The following is a 15982-nucleotide window of genomic DNA, read 5'->3' as shown; positions in this document are numbered from 1 at the left end:
AAAAAAAAAAAAAAAATAATAAAACAAAACATATCATAGTAAAATTAATACCTTCTCAGCTTCGCATCGAAGCTAAAAGTTGTGTTCTTAATCTGGTCTTTATTAATAATAATCAACAAAAATCAAATAATGTTTTTTTTATCGACATTTTTTATGTTTTAATAACGACGATACGATTTTTTAAAAAATATTAGCAGCTATGGTTGGTGACTATGTTGCCAACAATTCTAGATTTTATTTAACTTGATAAGTATACGTGATTACAGATACAAATCAGTAAGAATTAAACTTGTGTGAAAAAAATGTATAACTGTAGTAGTAAATCTATGATATACGTTGTCATATAAATATGTTCGTGTAAACATTGTTTTATGTACCCTTCATTAAAAAAACTCTTCATACACTAAATATAGTATACTGACTAATGAGATATAAAATGTAAAACTGAAATAATATAAATATATACAAAAATTTATACATTTATATTTATGTATATATAACTAAAATACAAACAAAATTACTCATACTACAGTTGATAAAAATATTAATCATCTTTCAATAATTGGAAGATGATTAATATAATAATAACAATTATTATTATACTGAAAATTAAAAAGCTACTGTCTAAAAACTGTTAATTCCATTTTAAATAATATTGATAAATATTATGATAAGGAAAAGAGCAAAGTATTATTTACTTAACGACAAAGTAAAGTAACATGAGTAAACATTGCAATAATACATTGCAACAAAAATTAAATTAAATTTTGTTAGAAATCATTGTATTAGCTTATCTAGTATTAACACGAAAGATAAATGACCGTTTACTAACAATATATGACACAAGATGAGTAATAAACATATTTACTTATTATTTTATTGTTATATACAGTACCTGTTTATTTATCTTATTGTAATCAAATGTATTTTGTTACAAATAAAATCATTTCTTACACATATGTGATAAAATATGATAGTTTAATGTTAATACTATGTTAAATTATTTATAGAATCTTAAGTAGATCAATAAAAATGACACTGATATCAGTTTAACTACATAACCTACCAAAAAACTATTTAGATAAAGTCATCAAATATTAATTTCTATTGAGATTTAACATTTGAGTTACGGTTGGCTCCTGCAATACAACATCGCTTACTACTTTCTCGTATATAAGATTATGGTCACAAAAATATTATGAAAAAATAATGTACTAAATATTACTAATATTGTTTATACATTAAGATCACGCTATAAAGTTGAATTTATTTTAGCAGTAAAAATCAAAAGGAACACGCAATTGTGAAAATATACAGTTATTCGATTATATAGCTACGACAAAAAACGGTTTCTCTCTTTTATCGTGTATAATGACGTGATATATGATAATGTGATGATTTATTCTGAAAAAAAAATTAAATTGACTATAGGTACTCACATATCAAACTTTTGTCCAATAAATGTTTTCGTAAATTCAGCCATGTCACAATTTCTTTTTTGAATAAATAAAGACTGACATATAAAAAATGTATCGATCAAACACGTTTAACTTCATTTGACCTACTATGAGATTTCTGCGTGCTCTAATTTAGAACGGCTGCAATTTTTTTAAGTTTTTATAACATTTCTGATATTTTTCTAAAAATGAGGCTCGCAGGGTCCTAGCTAGATGAAGCCTAGTATTTATATATAAGAACTGCTATTTTTAATTGAAAATAATTTTGAATTATTATATTAAACTGAAACGAATACAATGCTATAAATATTAGAACATGAAAGTTAACATTCATTTTAAAACATAAAAACATTTGTTTTTAATTAGTCATCTAAAGAACGTAAATGGTTATGTAACACTATCCTCTACAGGTATAAGGAATGTTGACAACTTATTTGTTATAAATAATTAATTACTAACTTAATTTTATATTTCAATGAATTTAATTTAACTAAAATAAATCTTTTATTGATACTTCTTTTAATATTATCATCAACGTAGGGTATAGTGTTTTATTAATATTACAATGAAATAAATGAACAAATTAAAAGATGGACTATACTTTTATTTGGATGTAAATAAAAATATAATATTATGTTATAGAAAAAATTTTACAACGAAAATCATTGTTACAAGAATGTTTAAACACTTGAGTAGAACAAAATAAAAATAGGTAAGATAAACGGAGATCTATTATTAATAAAAAAACACTTGAATTCGAAGCACGAATAGAAATGAGTTAAGATATTGAAGGTTAAAAAGTATTGAAATGTAGTATGAAACTATTTTTTAAAATAACTTTTTATTAAATTAATTATTTTCAGAAATTATACCTTTTCATCATAATTTTTAACTTACAATCATTTTTAGAATTCAAATTAAAATTATATATATTATTATAATAAATATTTTATTTCGGTTTATCTATTTATTTATAAACTATTAAATTAATATTTTTTTTGTGTTATATTTTTAATTGTTATGTCGCTGCATACCTTTTTATGAAGTAGTATTCCACTACACCATAAAATGTTTTATGTTTTTTCAAAGAGATTACAAATTAAAAATAAACCAGAGAAATTTGTTACAATTTATTGTTTATTTAAAGACGTTATTTAAAATATTTTTTAATAAACTCTTAAAGATATGTCTTGGTATCAACAATTGATTTATGTCTATTCATTAATAGTATTTTGTAACTGGGAATAGAAAATAAGTTCTTTAATTTTTGTACAAGAACATTAATTAACATTGATTATAAAATTATTGGTACTTTTATTACTTTGAGTTAATAAAATTAAATTTATTTTTAAGTGCTCAAAAAAATTATCTCAAATATAACAATAATAAGGAGGGAGGGATTGGATTGTAATTTTACTTTTAGGGTGATTTTATATTTTTGTAAATATTATTATATAGAGGACCCGTATATTTTCAATCATTTTATGAATTTTAATTATAGCTGATGCTGGTAGCTAATAAATAATAGATACTTATTAGTTTTAATAAATTCAATTTAGTAAGCATATATTTTCGTATAAAAAAAGTGGAACAAATTACGTCTTACATAACAAATGTTTTGTATTTAGACAAAGTGCCAAAAATTATAGCTGAGCAATAGTTGTGACATATTGATTCTACTACGGTAAAATGCTTCGCAATATAATGGAAGCGTATTATTTGTACATATTTTACTGAACTGTATGATTTTTAAGCACATATAACTGTTCTCATAAATAAAATATAAGTTAACGGCCATAATTCTATTAAAATATCCTTAAGGGAAGCTATTGCCTCTGTTATATAGTGTTTAGTAAGTAAGGAAATGGGTCAGTTGTTACAAACAGTAAGAACAACGGAAACCCATTTCCTTACTTACCGAACAGCCTTAATATTATAGCTGAATTATTACTAGGGTAACTATTTAGCCATTGGGCATAATTCATAAAATTTATTATTCTATAACAACTTATTAGGAGATTTAAGCGTTTTTTAAAACTAAAAAAACAAATTGTTCGAGAAAACAGATTGTTTAGGAAATAGAAAAGTAAAATTTAAATAAATGAACTACTCATATCGGTTTTGATTAGTCATCTATATTACGATAACAGCTGTGCTAGGTAGGTAACTATTTTATGTTCAGCGACATTTTTTAGCAAACTCATCGAATTCAAACTATATCAACTTTTTGTCAGCATACTTAGATTCGAGTACAATAGAATACTGTGTATTTAACGAAAACTTGATTTTTTTAATAATATTTTTCACGAAAAACACTATTAGAAATACTACAACTTTTAAAGATAAAAATAACTCAAATATAATTGTTATTATTAAAATTAATTATAACTACTATTTAACTATTCATATAAAATTGACGTGTAAATATTAGAAAATATTAAATAAATAAATAAGTAAAAAAATTAATAGAATTAAATTGTGAGAAAAAATTTGATGGCCCTTAACAAATAAATTAATGTTGGATTCAATAGCTGTGATAATATATATGAAAGTATAAAAATAAAATAAAATCATTGATTATAAAGATTTTAGAGGTCGTTCTTCAAAGCTTACTGAAACAACTTATTTTCTTTATTCTTATCAGTTGCGCAGTATTAATATAACTATTGTTGTTGATGCATTACCAACTATCCACTATTAAAGATTTACCATTGGTGTATTATAAATCGTTCAATAACATTAAAATATCATCATCGATAATAACAGCAGCAGCAGCCAGCTGCAACATAACACGGATAAAGTAATACCATAATAGTTACCCGATGATGACTAATACATATATAAAGGAACCTATAATCACTGCCTTCGCTTGGGTACAATTTTTTTTATCAATATACTAACTGCTCTAACGTCGCAGTTGTGGGCCCATTACGTATTATACATTCGAGTTCGTCAGACGCGTTGTCCAATAACAAATACTTTGCACAACCTTTGTTTTAACTTAAATCACTTATATATCGTGTGTGATTAGCGCACACTCGTTTTAAAACGGTAAGTTCGTGAAGCAATTTTAAAAATCCTGGATGAGTGAAATTTATTGAACTTTAACATGAAGAACGATGTACTTTGTTTTGTGGTCGTGTTTTTAGGATGCTTTCTTCTAGGTAAGATTTTAAAAGCTAAAATATATGACTATAAATAATTAGTATAAACAATGTACTTTTTATACAAATAATTTATTCGATCTGTAGGTGAATGTTTAAATATTGAAGAAATCGTTAATAAAAGAGGCGTACATTTAGTTGGGGAAAAAGAATGTACTTATGGCCCATCGTTTTGGTGTAAAAACATAACGTAAGTGAAAAGTATTTTTGAGTAAACAGTTTATTTTCTCATAAGATATTTATACGAATTTGAATTATTGGAAAATTCCTACTCAGTACTATTTATAAATAACTTTTTTTTATTTAATTATTATAGTATACCTACTATTTTGAATAGTTTCATTAAATAGTTTGAAGAAGAATTCTTAACTAATCACTATTTTGTAATTATTTTAACTAATTAAATGGGGTACTTAAAATAAACACGGAAACAAATAATAAATTGTATATACAAAATTTTATTAAAAATTGTGGAAAAATGACTATCTAGACTCTTAATGATTTGTGTTACATATTGAGATGTTAAAAATAGATTAGATAATTCCATCTGATATTTCATGTTATGATGTTTTAATTTATTTAATGTTAACATCCAATTATGAATTAAAAAAAAAGTCAATGTCAAAATATAAATATAAACGTCAAATAGCTAGTAAGATTTATGATTTTAGTTTTACCTTAAGTACTAGTTTTTATATTATTAGGTTACAAACTATGTAGAGTTGATAAGAAATTTTACTAAAAGTCTTGAGCAAAAAATTCAGTATTGTTACAAATTTTTTATGGAATCTTTTTATATTTATTATATAAGTTGTAGGATTCAAACTAAATATTTATTTTTAATCTATATAACACATATATCGTTAGTTCCTAAAAATTTCTTTTTAACTTAAAAATTAAATCTAATTTGAATTATTATTTATTTATTTAATAACTAGTCTCAATAAAAATAAATATAAGATATTTTAATAAATTATTCTTAACTTCAACAAATCGTGCTGTAGTATAAATTCTAAAATTAAAACCTAACAAAAAAACTAATATTTTAATAATTATTTAATATTTGTGCTTCAAATTTTGGTGAACAAAATGGTAGTAGTAATCAGTATTAACATAAAATTTAATTATTTATTACTGTAGCTTCTATCATAAAACTAGTTAACCTTGAGTTCCAGAAATAATGAAATAACGAATGTTTATGTATTATCATTATTATTTATAATTTTTTTTTGATTGTGTAAATTAAAACTTCTGCATCTTAGTTAAGCCATTAGTTCTTTTTTATAATTAAACAGAAATTTATCAATATAATAAAATAAAATAAAATAAAATAAAATAGTTTATAATAAAACTGGTTTTGTTTTTTTTTCTCATGAATTATTGTGTATTATAAAAATAACCAATAATTTTGTTATTAAATGTTTAAAACAAATGACCCAAATGCTATAATTTTTTATTAAAATTATGATTTATTGACAACTTAAGCTGTTAATACATAATTAAATTAAAAGTTCTTTTAAATAGTTTTGAAAATATAAAATAAGCTAAAAGTCACAATGCGCGTCTATGTTTTAATAAAACAGTATTCTGTGTTATGAAAATGAACTTATCACTAATTATATTAAATTTAAAGAAGTTAATTTTAGTTACAAAATTAAGAAATATTGAACTTTATCATTTTTTTTATAGTATTATTATTTAAGATAGTTTAACAATTATATCCTATTAAAAAAAAAAAAAGTGAAATAAATATTAGTTATAGATTTACTACAATAAACTAGAAAATGATATATTATGTTTTATTCTGTTTATTATCTAATTTCAATTTTTTTTTTTCTAAAGCATTTTATATTTTCTTTTATAATACTTATAAAATAAAATAAATTATTCATACTTCTTAACGGTATGAAGTTCTATATTTACATTTTATAGACAAATATTTTTATGTACTATTAGTCAAGTAAGATAGACATAAACAATTTTAATTAATGCCTATAAATTAAGTATCAAGTTAGTGTGTCAAAATAAAATAAAATATTTGTAAATGTGTTACAATTTTAGCACAGCTTCGGGTTGTAAAGCTGTTAAACATTGTATTCAAACAACATGGCTAAATCAAAAGTATCAAGAAGACAATGATGATGTTTGTACTATTTGTAAAAATATGGTACAAGAAGCTCGTGATACTCTTACTAGCAATGGAACTATGGTATTTTATCATTATTTGATATTTATAATTATAACAATGATTTATTAATTACTTTGAAAAATTATATAGGAAGAGATACAGCAAGTCTTCTATGGATCTTGTAATTTACTACCTCTTAAAATTGTAAAAGTAGAATGCAAGAAATTAGCTGATGAGTTTATACCTGAGCTAGTTGATACTTTAGCCTCAGAAATGGATCCTAATGTTGTATGTACAGTATCTGGATTATGCAACAATGATCGAATTGATAAACTTCTTCAAGAAAACCACCAAAAGAAAGTACTATTTCCTATTAACATTTAACTATTAAATTTAACCATTATTAACATAACAAACATTTTAGAAACTTGGACTTGATTTTTATGATGAAGAATATCATTCATGTGAAAAATGTGCAGTTGTAATGGAAAAATTAGAAAATATGATACAAACTCACTCAAAACAAGACATTTTACATAAAATTTGGAATGTTAGTATTTAAAATCAATCTTATAGTTACAGTTTATAGATCTTTTGTATTTAATTTAAATGTTTTCAAATTAGTTATGCGGAGAGTTAAGTACCTTCTCTGATGCATGCAGTGCTATTGTACTAAAAAATTTTGATGCTATATATGATAGACTTAAAACTGGATTCAATAAGAAAAATGTATGTATGTTAAGTGGTATGTGTTCAGAAGCATTTCATCCACATGCTGATGGTTACAAGGTGAGTTATTTACATTGCTATTTAATAGTAAGTAAAATAACTAAAATTTTATGATTTGTTATTATTGACTGTTTACTAGAAATCTCAAAATGCTATGATGGGTGTTGAAATTAGTAGTGCTGGTGAAAGAGGGATAATTAGTAGTAAACAGCAGAATAAGGTTGGAGATGATTTAACTTGTGAATTTTGTGAACAATTAGTTAAACATCTTAGAGATATCCTTATTTCTAATTCAACAGAAGAAGAATTTTATGATGTTTTAAAAGGATTATGTAAACAAACAGGAAGTTTTTCACAAGAAGTAGGTTTTATAAAAAAAAATAATAATAAAAACATGTATTAATTGAATATTTTTTTTAGTGTTTGTCTTTGGTTGATCAAAACTATAAAGTTATTTATACGTTCCTTACCAGTGAACTAGATGGTAAAGTTGTTTGCAAAGACGTTGGAATTTGCCCTACCACCTTGACTGGTTCTATGGCTATAAATTACAAAAACCAAGTGGTGAGTTTTTTATTTAAAATGAATTTGATTATTTTAAGTTAAATAATTTAAATAAAAATATTTTTTCAGCCACTCTTTCCTCTTCTACCCAATGAGCTCTTAGAAAAAGTATCTTCCTTTAAAAAAGAAGGAAATGTCCAAACTGTTGAGAAATCTCCTGTCATTGATGTAATTTATGAAAATATTCATGTCAAAGGTATCTATTATTTGATTGTATTAATTTAAAATTTAATTTTGTTATGTTATGTATAATTTTTTTTTTTTTTAAGTTAATAAAGTTGATTTGCCTAAAGATAAAACTGCATGTTTTGTGTGTGATTCTATTTTGCATTACGTTCAACAAGCTGTGACAGATCCCAAATCAGAAGCTGAAATACGCAGTGCTTTAGAATCATCTTGCACAGTATTACCAAAATCTTTTTCTGCAGAATGTAAACAGTTTGTTGATCAATATGGAGATGCATTTATTTCATTAGTTGCTCAAGAAGTAGATCCATCAATTGTAAGTTTTCAAAACTATTTATTAATAATAATAGTTTTTATAACAATTGTAGTTAAACTTAAATTATTTTAATTTAATTTTAGATTTGCCCAGAACTTAAATTATGCCCTGTGAAAAATATTTCTTTAGTTTCTGATACCAAAAGTTCTGAAGCATGTCCAATGTGTGTTATGTTTATGTCTGCTTTAAAATCTGAAATAACTAACAAAGACAACGAGGTACACATAATTAATACAACAATTTTTTTTTTTTTTTCTAATTATTAGTTTTATTATCAGGCTGAAATTACTAAAAAACTAGAAAAATTATGTTCTAAACTTCCCTCTCACTGGAAAAAAAATTGTACTTCTTTGGTTGATACTAATTTCCAGCAAATTATTGATATGATAACAGCTGAATTAACTCCTCAAGAAATATGCACACTTTTAAAAATTTGTGAACCAGCTTCTCTGTTAGATTATTCTGGAGACATAGGTAACTATCAATTTATGCCATTAAAATAGTAGATATTGTTTTTTAGCTTTGATGTGTAGTTCAATAGTTATTGATTTTACACTGTCGTGTTTTTTTTTCATTTGTATTCGTAATAAAAGATTAATCTGCTCCTACTGGACAAAATGTATATAGTTAAAGTTATCAATACCATATTTTTAAATATTCCCCTCAGTTCTGATTATAGAGAGAAATTTCTCAAAAAATTACAGTTGTCATAAATAAATCAATGTTGATGTTTATAATCTTCACTTTATAATTGGAATTTTTTGAAAACTGGATGGATTATTGCTTAATTTTTATTGACAATACTTTTGACATTAACCGTGTTGACATCTGACTTCATATTACACTACTGTATGATTAAAATGTGAAAGGACTTTCATTGACTTATCTACTCTAAGTTATCTGAGATATTAAAAATGATAATCATGTATTTTTTAATTGATATTATAAATCAATCTAATTATTTGATTAATACATGAATCAAAATGAAAAATTCATATATATCTATGTGGAATATCATATCCATCAAAAATTACATGATTATCAACTTTAAAGGCCAATTACTCATAGAAGAAAAGTTGTTGGAAAGTCTTTCTTCTTTTTATTGTATAGTTTATAAAAATAATCTTAAATTTGATTTAGCTTTAAATGTTTCAATGATTTAGATTTTCAGTTTCTATACATTGAAGCTAAAATACTTTATTTAATATTTTAGAATTATTCTTAAAGCTGTTGGTTTTTTTACTTAATATTATTAATGAAAACAACTCTAACATTTTCAGAAACAAATATGATTGCTAAGACAGATAAAGTTACAATTGTTTTTCCAGGACTAAATATTGGACAAATGATCATAAATGATTATAAGATGCCTGTTAAATCTAAAGTACCTACCCCATTTTGTCTTATATGTACAGTTTTAATGAAATATTTAAATAAAGTAGTAGAAGACAAATCAAACCAGGTGAATTATTTTATAGTTTGTCATGGTATCACTTTTTCAATAACTGTAAAAAATATAATATTAAATTAAGGTAACTCTTCCGCTGCTGATGACTGATGATTTGACAATTAAATAAAAAAATGCAACCATACATTATTTAAAAACTATTTAAACTATTAAGACCTGGCTATCGTGGTTAATTGACTCCAGTATGCCCATTAAGATTTAATTGTCAAAACGTCAGTCTCAGTATTTAGTTGTTGCTGTCTAACTTTACACTTTAACAAGTTGTTTGAAAAGTTCTGATTTTCTGAATTTAAATGTGATTGTTCAGACATAAATGATGCTGAATGGTCAGGACGCCTAAGTGAGGCAGTTATACCAGAAAACATTAAAAAAATTCACAAACTCGTAAAGTGAAAGTGCATGAGATAGCAGAAATTTTAAAGATCTCAATTGACTGTGTACATAATATTTTATATGAACATTTGGGTTTGAGAAAGCTATGCTCGAAATGGGTGCCGCATTTGTTAACAATGGACCAAAAACGTGTTGATGATTCACAGAGTTGTTTGGAATTATTTAACAAGAATAATAAAGAATTTTTGTGTAGAGATATGACGATGAATGAAATGTGGATCCACCCTACCACTACACTTCTGAAACATAACATCATGGACTGAATCCCCTAAAAGCGGCCAAAAACCTAACAATAGGCAGGCCAGGTTATGGTCTCGTTATTTTGGGATGTACTTGAAATTATATTGATTGATTATTTTGAACATGCTAAAACAATCAATAGTGATAACTACATTGTGTTATTGGAGAATTTGCAGGCTGAAATCACAAAAATAAAAGGCCGCGTATGACAAAGAAAAAAAAACCTATTTCACTAAGACAATGCACCGTGTCACAAACCATTAAAAAGATGGCACAAATGCATGATTTAGGCTTTTAATTGCTGCTTTACCCATCATATAATCCAGATCTGGTTTCAGCGACTACTACCTCCTCACAAATCTAAAGCTGATGCTCTTGGGAAAAGGATTCAGCTCGGAATGAATAAGTCACCACCAAAACTTAGGCATATTTTAAAGGCAAAGCTAAATCGTTCTATTTAAAATGCATGGAAATGTTAGAAAGTCGCTGGAATTATTGTATCACTCTCGAAGGAGACTATGTCGATGAATAAATTCAAATTTTGCGAAAAGAAAGTGTTTTTATTTGTTAGTCCCGGGACTTTTTGAACAACCTGTTAGGTCAAGAATTAGTTGTTCCATTCTTGATGCCTTTACCTAAATTCTTTTCTCTCCTGATTAACTTATTTACTTGTATCAAAACTGTTTAATATAATATAGTTTTAAAATTTCATTTTTATAAATAGGAGAGTATTAAAAATGTGATAGATTCAGCTTGTAAAATTTTACCTAATGTGGAAGAAAATGAATGTATAGATTTTGTCAATCAACATTACTCTCAAATTATTATGGCCGTTGAAACGGCTACTGATCCTGGTATTGCATGTATGGCCATGTTGGTGTGTGTTGAAGCTGAAGGTTTGTCAAAATATAGAAAAAGGTCAATCAAAATTTGGTATAATTTATAAATATGACATTTATGTTACAGTTGAAAAACCTGCTGATAAAACATTACAAGTTTCCAAAGCTATGTCAGAATTAGATTTTTCATCTGAGTGTGTTGTCTGTGAAGCTTTTGTTAAAGTTTTGGATCGTAATTCAAAAAAACTTTTAGGAAAAGCTGATGAAATTGATCTTGTTGATTTATGTGATGAAATTGATGCTGCCCACAAAGAAAAGGTATAATTTTATATTTTGTTATTACTATTGTATCCTTATTTATTGCTAATATTATTTAAAATCCAATGCAGTTTATCATAATTCTAAAATACTAGTGTATTGTAGAATAATAGTGTGCAATATCAGTGCAGTGTTCTAGGTCCCCAGTTCAAATCTTACTACTAGCTTCTTTTTGCTCTATTATATATCCAATATATTTATAAGTCTATTCTTGATGGCCGTGTCTAACTGGTTGTTTTGTATTAGCTGCCATTTTCACTTTACAATAATTTATGACTATAAAAATTAATTAAACCAAACAATTTAATTTGATACTGAAAATTTTTATTTATGTATACTTGGTATATTCTCTCAAGTATAGTAAAATTTGTTATTACTTTTATTATTCGTTTATAAAGAGATTAGGTGTTGTGATACTTAAGTGTTCCTTTATTTTAAATTTTTTTTTAAATCTTTACAAAATAAAACTATTATATAAAACTAATATAGTGTTTGGAGATGGTTCCATCTTATGGGCAAACTTTCCAAAACCTTTATTATCAAGTTCCTACGTGGATGATGTGTGAAAAAATAACCATGTGTGACAAAAATAAAAGTGCAGCTGTAAATCAATTAGAAAATTCAGATTGTTTGTTGGGTTTCTCATATTGGTGTTCATCAAAAGAAAATGCAAAATCGTGCAAGGTAATTATATTTATTGTGTTTATGATAAATTGAATTTAGTTTTGGATAAATCTAATTCACAGGAACTCAATATTCATTTAACTGTACAACTAGTACTACTGTTCTATTTTATTTTTCTTTAAGATAAAATAATAAAAATATAATAATTTATTAGATCTAAATAATTATTTTAATTTAAATCTCTGAACCATGATTTTATTTTTATAAAAGTTTTAATTTAATTTTACTTGTTTTAATGTATAAACAATTTATTAAATTTAAATAATATTACTATAAAAATTTCTACTTAACTAATATTAATTTTGTGATTTTAGGCTGAAAAGATTTGTGAACGTAATACATGGAAAGTACAAATCATCGAAAATTAGAAATATTAATTAAAGTGATATTGTTGTATAAATAACTAAAATTCATTTTATGATTCAACCATTAATTTTATGTTAAAAAATTATCTTACACTTAGACTTTGATTATTTTATGAATTATTATTACTATTATTAAATTAATAAGTATTTTGATAATTATTATAAATTTATAAATGCTGTGTACTTGGCGTTAATGCTATTAATAAATTATATTTTTGGAGTATTGGTTATTACTTTTTGATATTTTATTTCTCATTATAAAGTACATCACTTAGCTAATTAAACTAATACTTTTATAAATAAAATTTTTGGATGTTTAAAAAGAAAAAACTTGAAATTTTTTATAGTACTAACTACTAGTAACTTTGATTTTTTAACTATTGTTTATTTTTCTATGTAATTCTCATTACTCATGATAAAGGTCGAATCTGTAGAAAAATGATAAAAGTCATACCTAACCTTTTGTTAGTAAATAAATGTATTATCGTCATAGGGGCTGGTACCTCTAAATTTAGTTGGAGGATCGTTAATTAACATTCCCATAAGCTTTGCCATACTGTGAAAATTTATCTAGTTTATATAATAATATTTAATGTATAAAACTTCATACCAGTTATATTTTATTTTATCTTATAGGACACCTTGTTAAACTTCATGAAAGTCAGTTGTACAGAATTTCGTTTAAATAAAAACAAAAAAGTCAAGTCATTTATTGTAGGGGCATTGATAAATGAGTGCAGAAACCAAAGTAATTTATTCAAACATTTAGAAACTATAATTTATGTTAATAAATAAAGTCGAAAATTTTTCTTAATTATACTTAGGTATTGAAAAGAATGAAGTTAAAAATGTTAATTTTTATATAACTATCAAATTTATAATTTTTGAACGAGGGTTGGGTATTAATATGCTTTGTGTATATTAATAATTTATTAGTTATATTATTAATTACTATAAAATTGTGAATATATTTTTAGTCGAGGTCATGAAATACAAGGCATTTCATCCAAAATGTACAATATGTAAGGATATAATTAATGATATAAAAGCAAAAATTGAACATTCTCCAGCAGAGGTAAGCATTATTACTTATAGAATATACAATTAACTAAAAGTAATATCTTTTTGTTTTAGAAAAGTATTGTTTACAGACTAAAATCCCTTTGTAATGTCTTACCTAATAAAGATGATTGCATTTCATTTATTGAGAAATACAGTGAAAAAATAATAAAAACTATTATTGATGATATAAATACTCAACAAATTTGCATAGAAATAGGATATTGTTATTCTTAGTGTCATTTTGAATAATTTCCATCAAATTATATTTACCTATAAATTTTCTTATACTATTTTATATTTTACCAGAGTAAATTTTCTTAAGTGTATTTTAAATAAAGAACATAATATTTATACAAATAAATTTGTTTTTATACTTATATATATAAAAATGCATACATTTTATATTTCAAGTGAATAATACAACAAAAAAATTGTACAACTTAAATTTTTTATGCAATTTATGACAATATTAAATTAATACAATATTGATGAAAAATAATTATAATTAAAAAAAAATAGTCTAGTTTTATTTTGTTTAATAAAATAAAATCATACCATTGTCATACTTTGAAACACTCACAAAAAGTAGTAAATAGAATTTTTTTTAAAATTTTTTGTATAATTACAATTTTGCACCAAGCAAAGATATAGTTATCATTCTAAGAAAACCAAGTTAATTTAATTAGCTTACAAATATCAATTATTACATTTAATAGTCTTGGGTATTGAATTAACATTATTGAGGTTTTTGTGATCCCTTTTTACCAATAAGGGATTTATGAATGTGTGGAATAACACCTGAAATAATAATATTAATTAAGTATATAAATTATTTGTAAAACTATTAATTAAAATACCTCCTCCAGCAATTGTTGCCCTGATCAGGGTATCTAATTCTTCATCTCCTCTGATAGCAAGCTGTAAATGACGGGGTGTGATACGTTTTACTTTTAAATCTTTAGAAGCATTACCAGCCAATTCAAGTACCTAATATTATAAAATACAACAAATATTGATTAAACACACAATGATAAAATAAAATAAAATAAAATATTACCTCAGCGGTCAAATATTCTAATATGGCAGCACTGTAAACAGCAGCAGTAGCTCCAACACGGCCGTGACTAGTAGTACGATTTTTTAAGTGACGATGAATTCTTCCAACAGGGAACTGAAAAATTATTTAAACTAAAGTAGTAATTTTTAATTTATATCTAAAAATAATGGAATCATAAAATTACAAGTGCAAAGTAAAATATCTGCTACAATTTAAATTGTTACCTTTAAAGATTGGTACTAATAATTGATAAACTACTAAAAAGTTTTTTATCATATCTTATTAATCTAACCTTAATTTTAATTAACAAATCAAAATATTAAATTTAAAAGAACTACCTTCTTTACAAATAAATAACTATAATATGACTATATAAAATTATACCAATAGGAAAAAACAAATATTAATACTTAAATTTAGGAATTTGACAGTTTCTTCCAAAATTTTATAACAATGAAAATAAAGAAAGTTTTTTACAGAACCTAACAGAAAGAAAAATAACACCTCTTAACATATGTCAAGTAAATAATTATTTATATAATAATAATTTAATTTTTAATTATTAAAAAAATTTAATTCACTATTTTAAAGCAATTTAGTTTAATCAATTTAAATGTAAATAGAAAATTATTACACGAGACTAAATATTAAATAAAACCATTATATAAGAATTTTTAAGGATTGTATAATAACTACAAATAAAAATTTCAGAACTAAGAATTATTAAAACCATAATAAAAAACTTTAAAAAGTTTGAAATGTCAACAACACAAATTTTGGTAAACTGTATATACAAATACATTAATAATTCATATATATATTTTTAAATGACTAAGTCTTAAATTATCACTATAACTCATCAATCCTAGAAACTTGAGGTAAGTACACACTGAAATATTTTACTTAAAAATTATAGTTCACATTCATTTAAGGAATAGAAAAGTTAACCAAACTGGTAGTTTCCATAGCAACTCTTGTGTACTCGTAAAAATTCAAAAAAAAAAAAAAAAAA

The 15982-nt window shown here is 24.1% G+C and overlaps 3 protein-coding genes across 8 annotated transcripts in view; 1 reads left to right on the top strand and 2 right to left on the bottom strand.

The window, feature by feature from the left end:
• The window catches only part of LOC126903016 (calaxin), an 8006-nt gene extending 5997 nt beyond the window's left edge, over positions 1–2009 (bottom strand). The window contains exons 1-2 of one of the 5 annotated variants that reach the window (XM_050680900.1): positions 1917–2009; positions 1440–1598 (exon numbers count right to left, since the gene is read on the bottom strand). In XM_050680900.1, coding sequence (XP_050536857.1) covers positions 1440–1483 — 44 coding nt within the window. In that variant the 5' untranslated portion in view covers positions 1484–1598; positions 1917–2009. The other 4 variants (XM_050680899.1, XM_050680902.1, XM_050680901.1 and 1 more) reach the window with 4 other exon arrangements.
• A 2203-nt stretch (positions 2010–4212) lies between these two features.
• LOC126901409 (prosaposin) lies at positions 4213–14292 on the top strand. 2 transcript variants are annotated; one of them, XM_050677830.1, is made up of 18 exons: positions 4213–4621; positions 4709–4811; positions 6683–6830; positions 6900–7109; positions 7174–7299; positions 7374–7538; positions 7618–7839; positions 7899–8042; positions 8112–8238; positions 8312–8544; positions 8628–8762; positions 8823–9018; positions 9825–10006; positions 11370–11541; positions 11612–11802; positions 13488–13599; positions 13829–13926; positions 13986–14292. In XM_050677830.1, the coding sequence occupies exons 1-18, from the start codon at positions 4567–4569 to the stop codon at positions 14145–14147; spliced, it is 2781 nt and encodes a 926-aa protein (XP_050533787.1). In that variant the 5' UTR covers positions 4213–4566; the 3' UTR covers positions 14148–14292. The 2 variants fall into 2 exon arrangements, with proteins under 2 accessions (XP_050533787.1, XP_050533788.1); XM_050677831.1 differs by lacking the exons at positions 13488–13599; positions 13829–13926; positions 13986–14292 and adding exons at positions 12292–12486; positions 12801–13074 and having other exon boundaries at positions 4228–4621.
• The window catches only part of LOC126901421 (histone H2A.V), a 2439-nt gene continuing 717 nt past the window's right edge, over positions 14261–15982 (bottom strand). Inside the window, exons 3-5 of the mRNA XM_050677850.1 lie at positions 14971–15084; positions 14771–14900; positions 14261–14711 (exon numbers count right to left, since the gene is read on the bottom strand). Coding sequence (XP_050533807.1) covers positions 14650–14711; positions 14771–14900; positions 14971–15084 — 306 coding nt within the window. The 3' untranslated portion in view covers positions 14261–14649. The remainder of the gene's footprint in view (positions 14712–14770; positions 14901–14970; positions 15085–15982) is intronic.

Source organism: Daktulosphaira vitifoliae, unplaced genomic scaffold, assembly GCF_025091365.1.
Source record: "Daktulosphaira vitifoliae isolate Bord-2020 unplaced genomic scaffold, ASM2509136v1 Scaffold_3, whole genome shotgun sequence".
Lineage (NCBI taxonomy): Eukaryota > Metazoa > Arthropoda > Insecta > Hemiptera > Phylloxeridae > Daktulosphaira > Daktulosphaira vitifoliae.
This window is presented reverse-complemented; position numbering and strand designations above follow the sequence as displayed.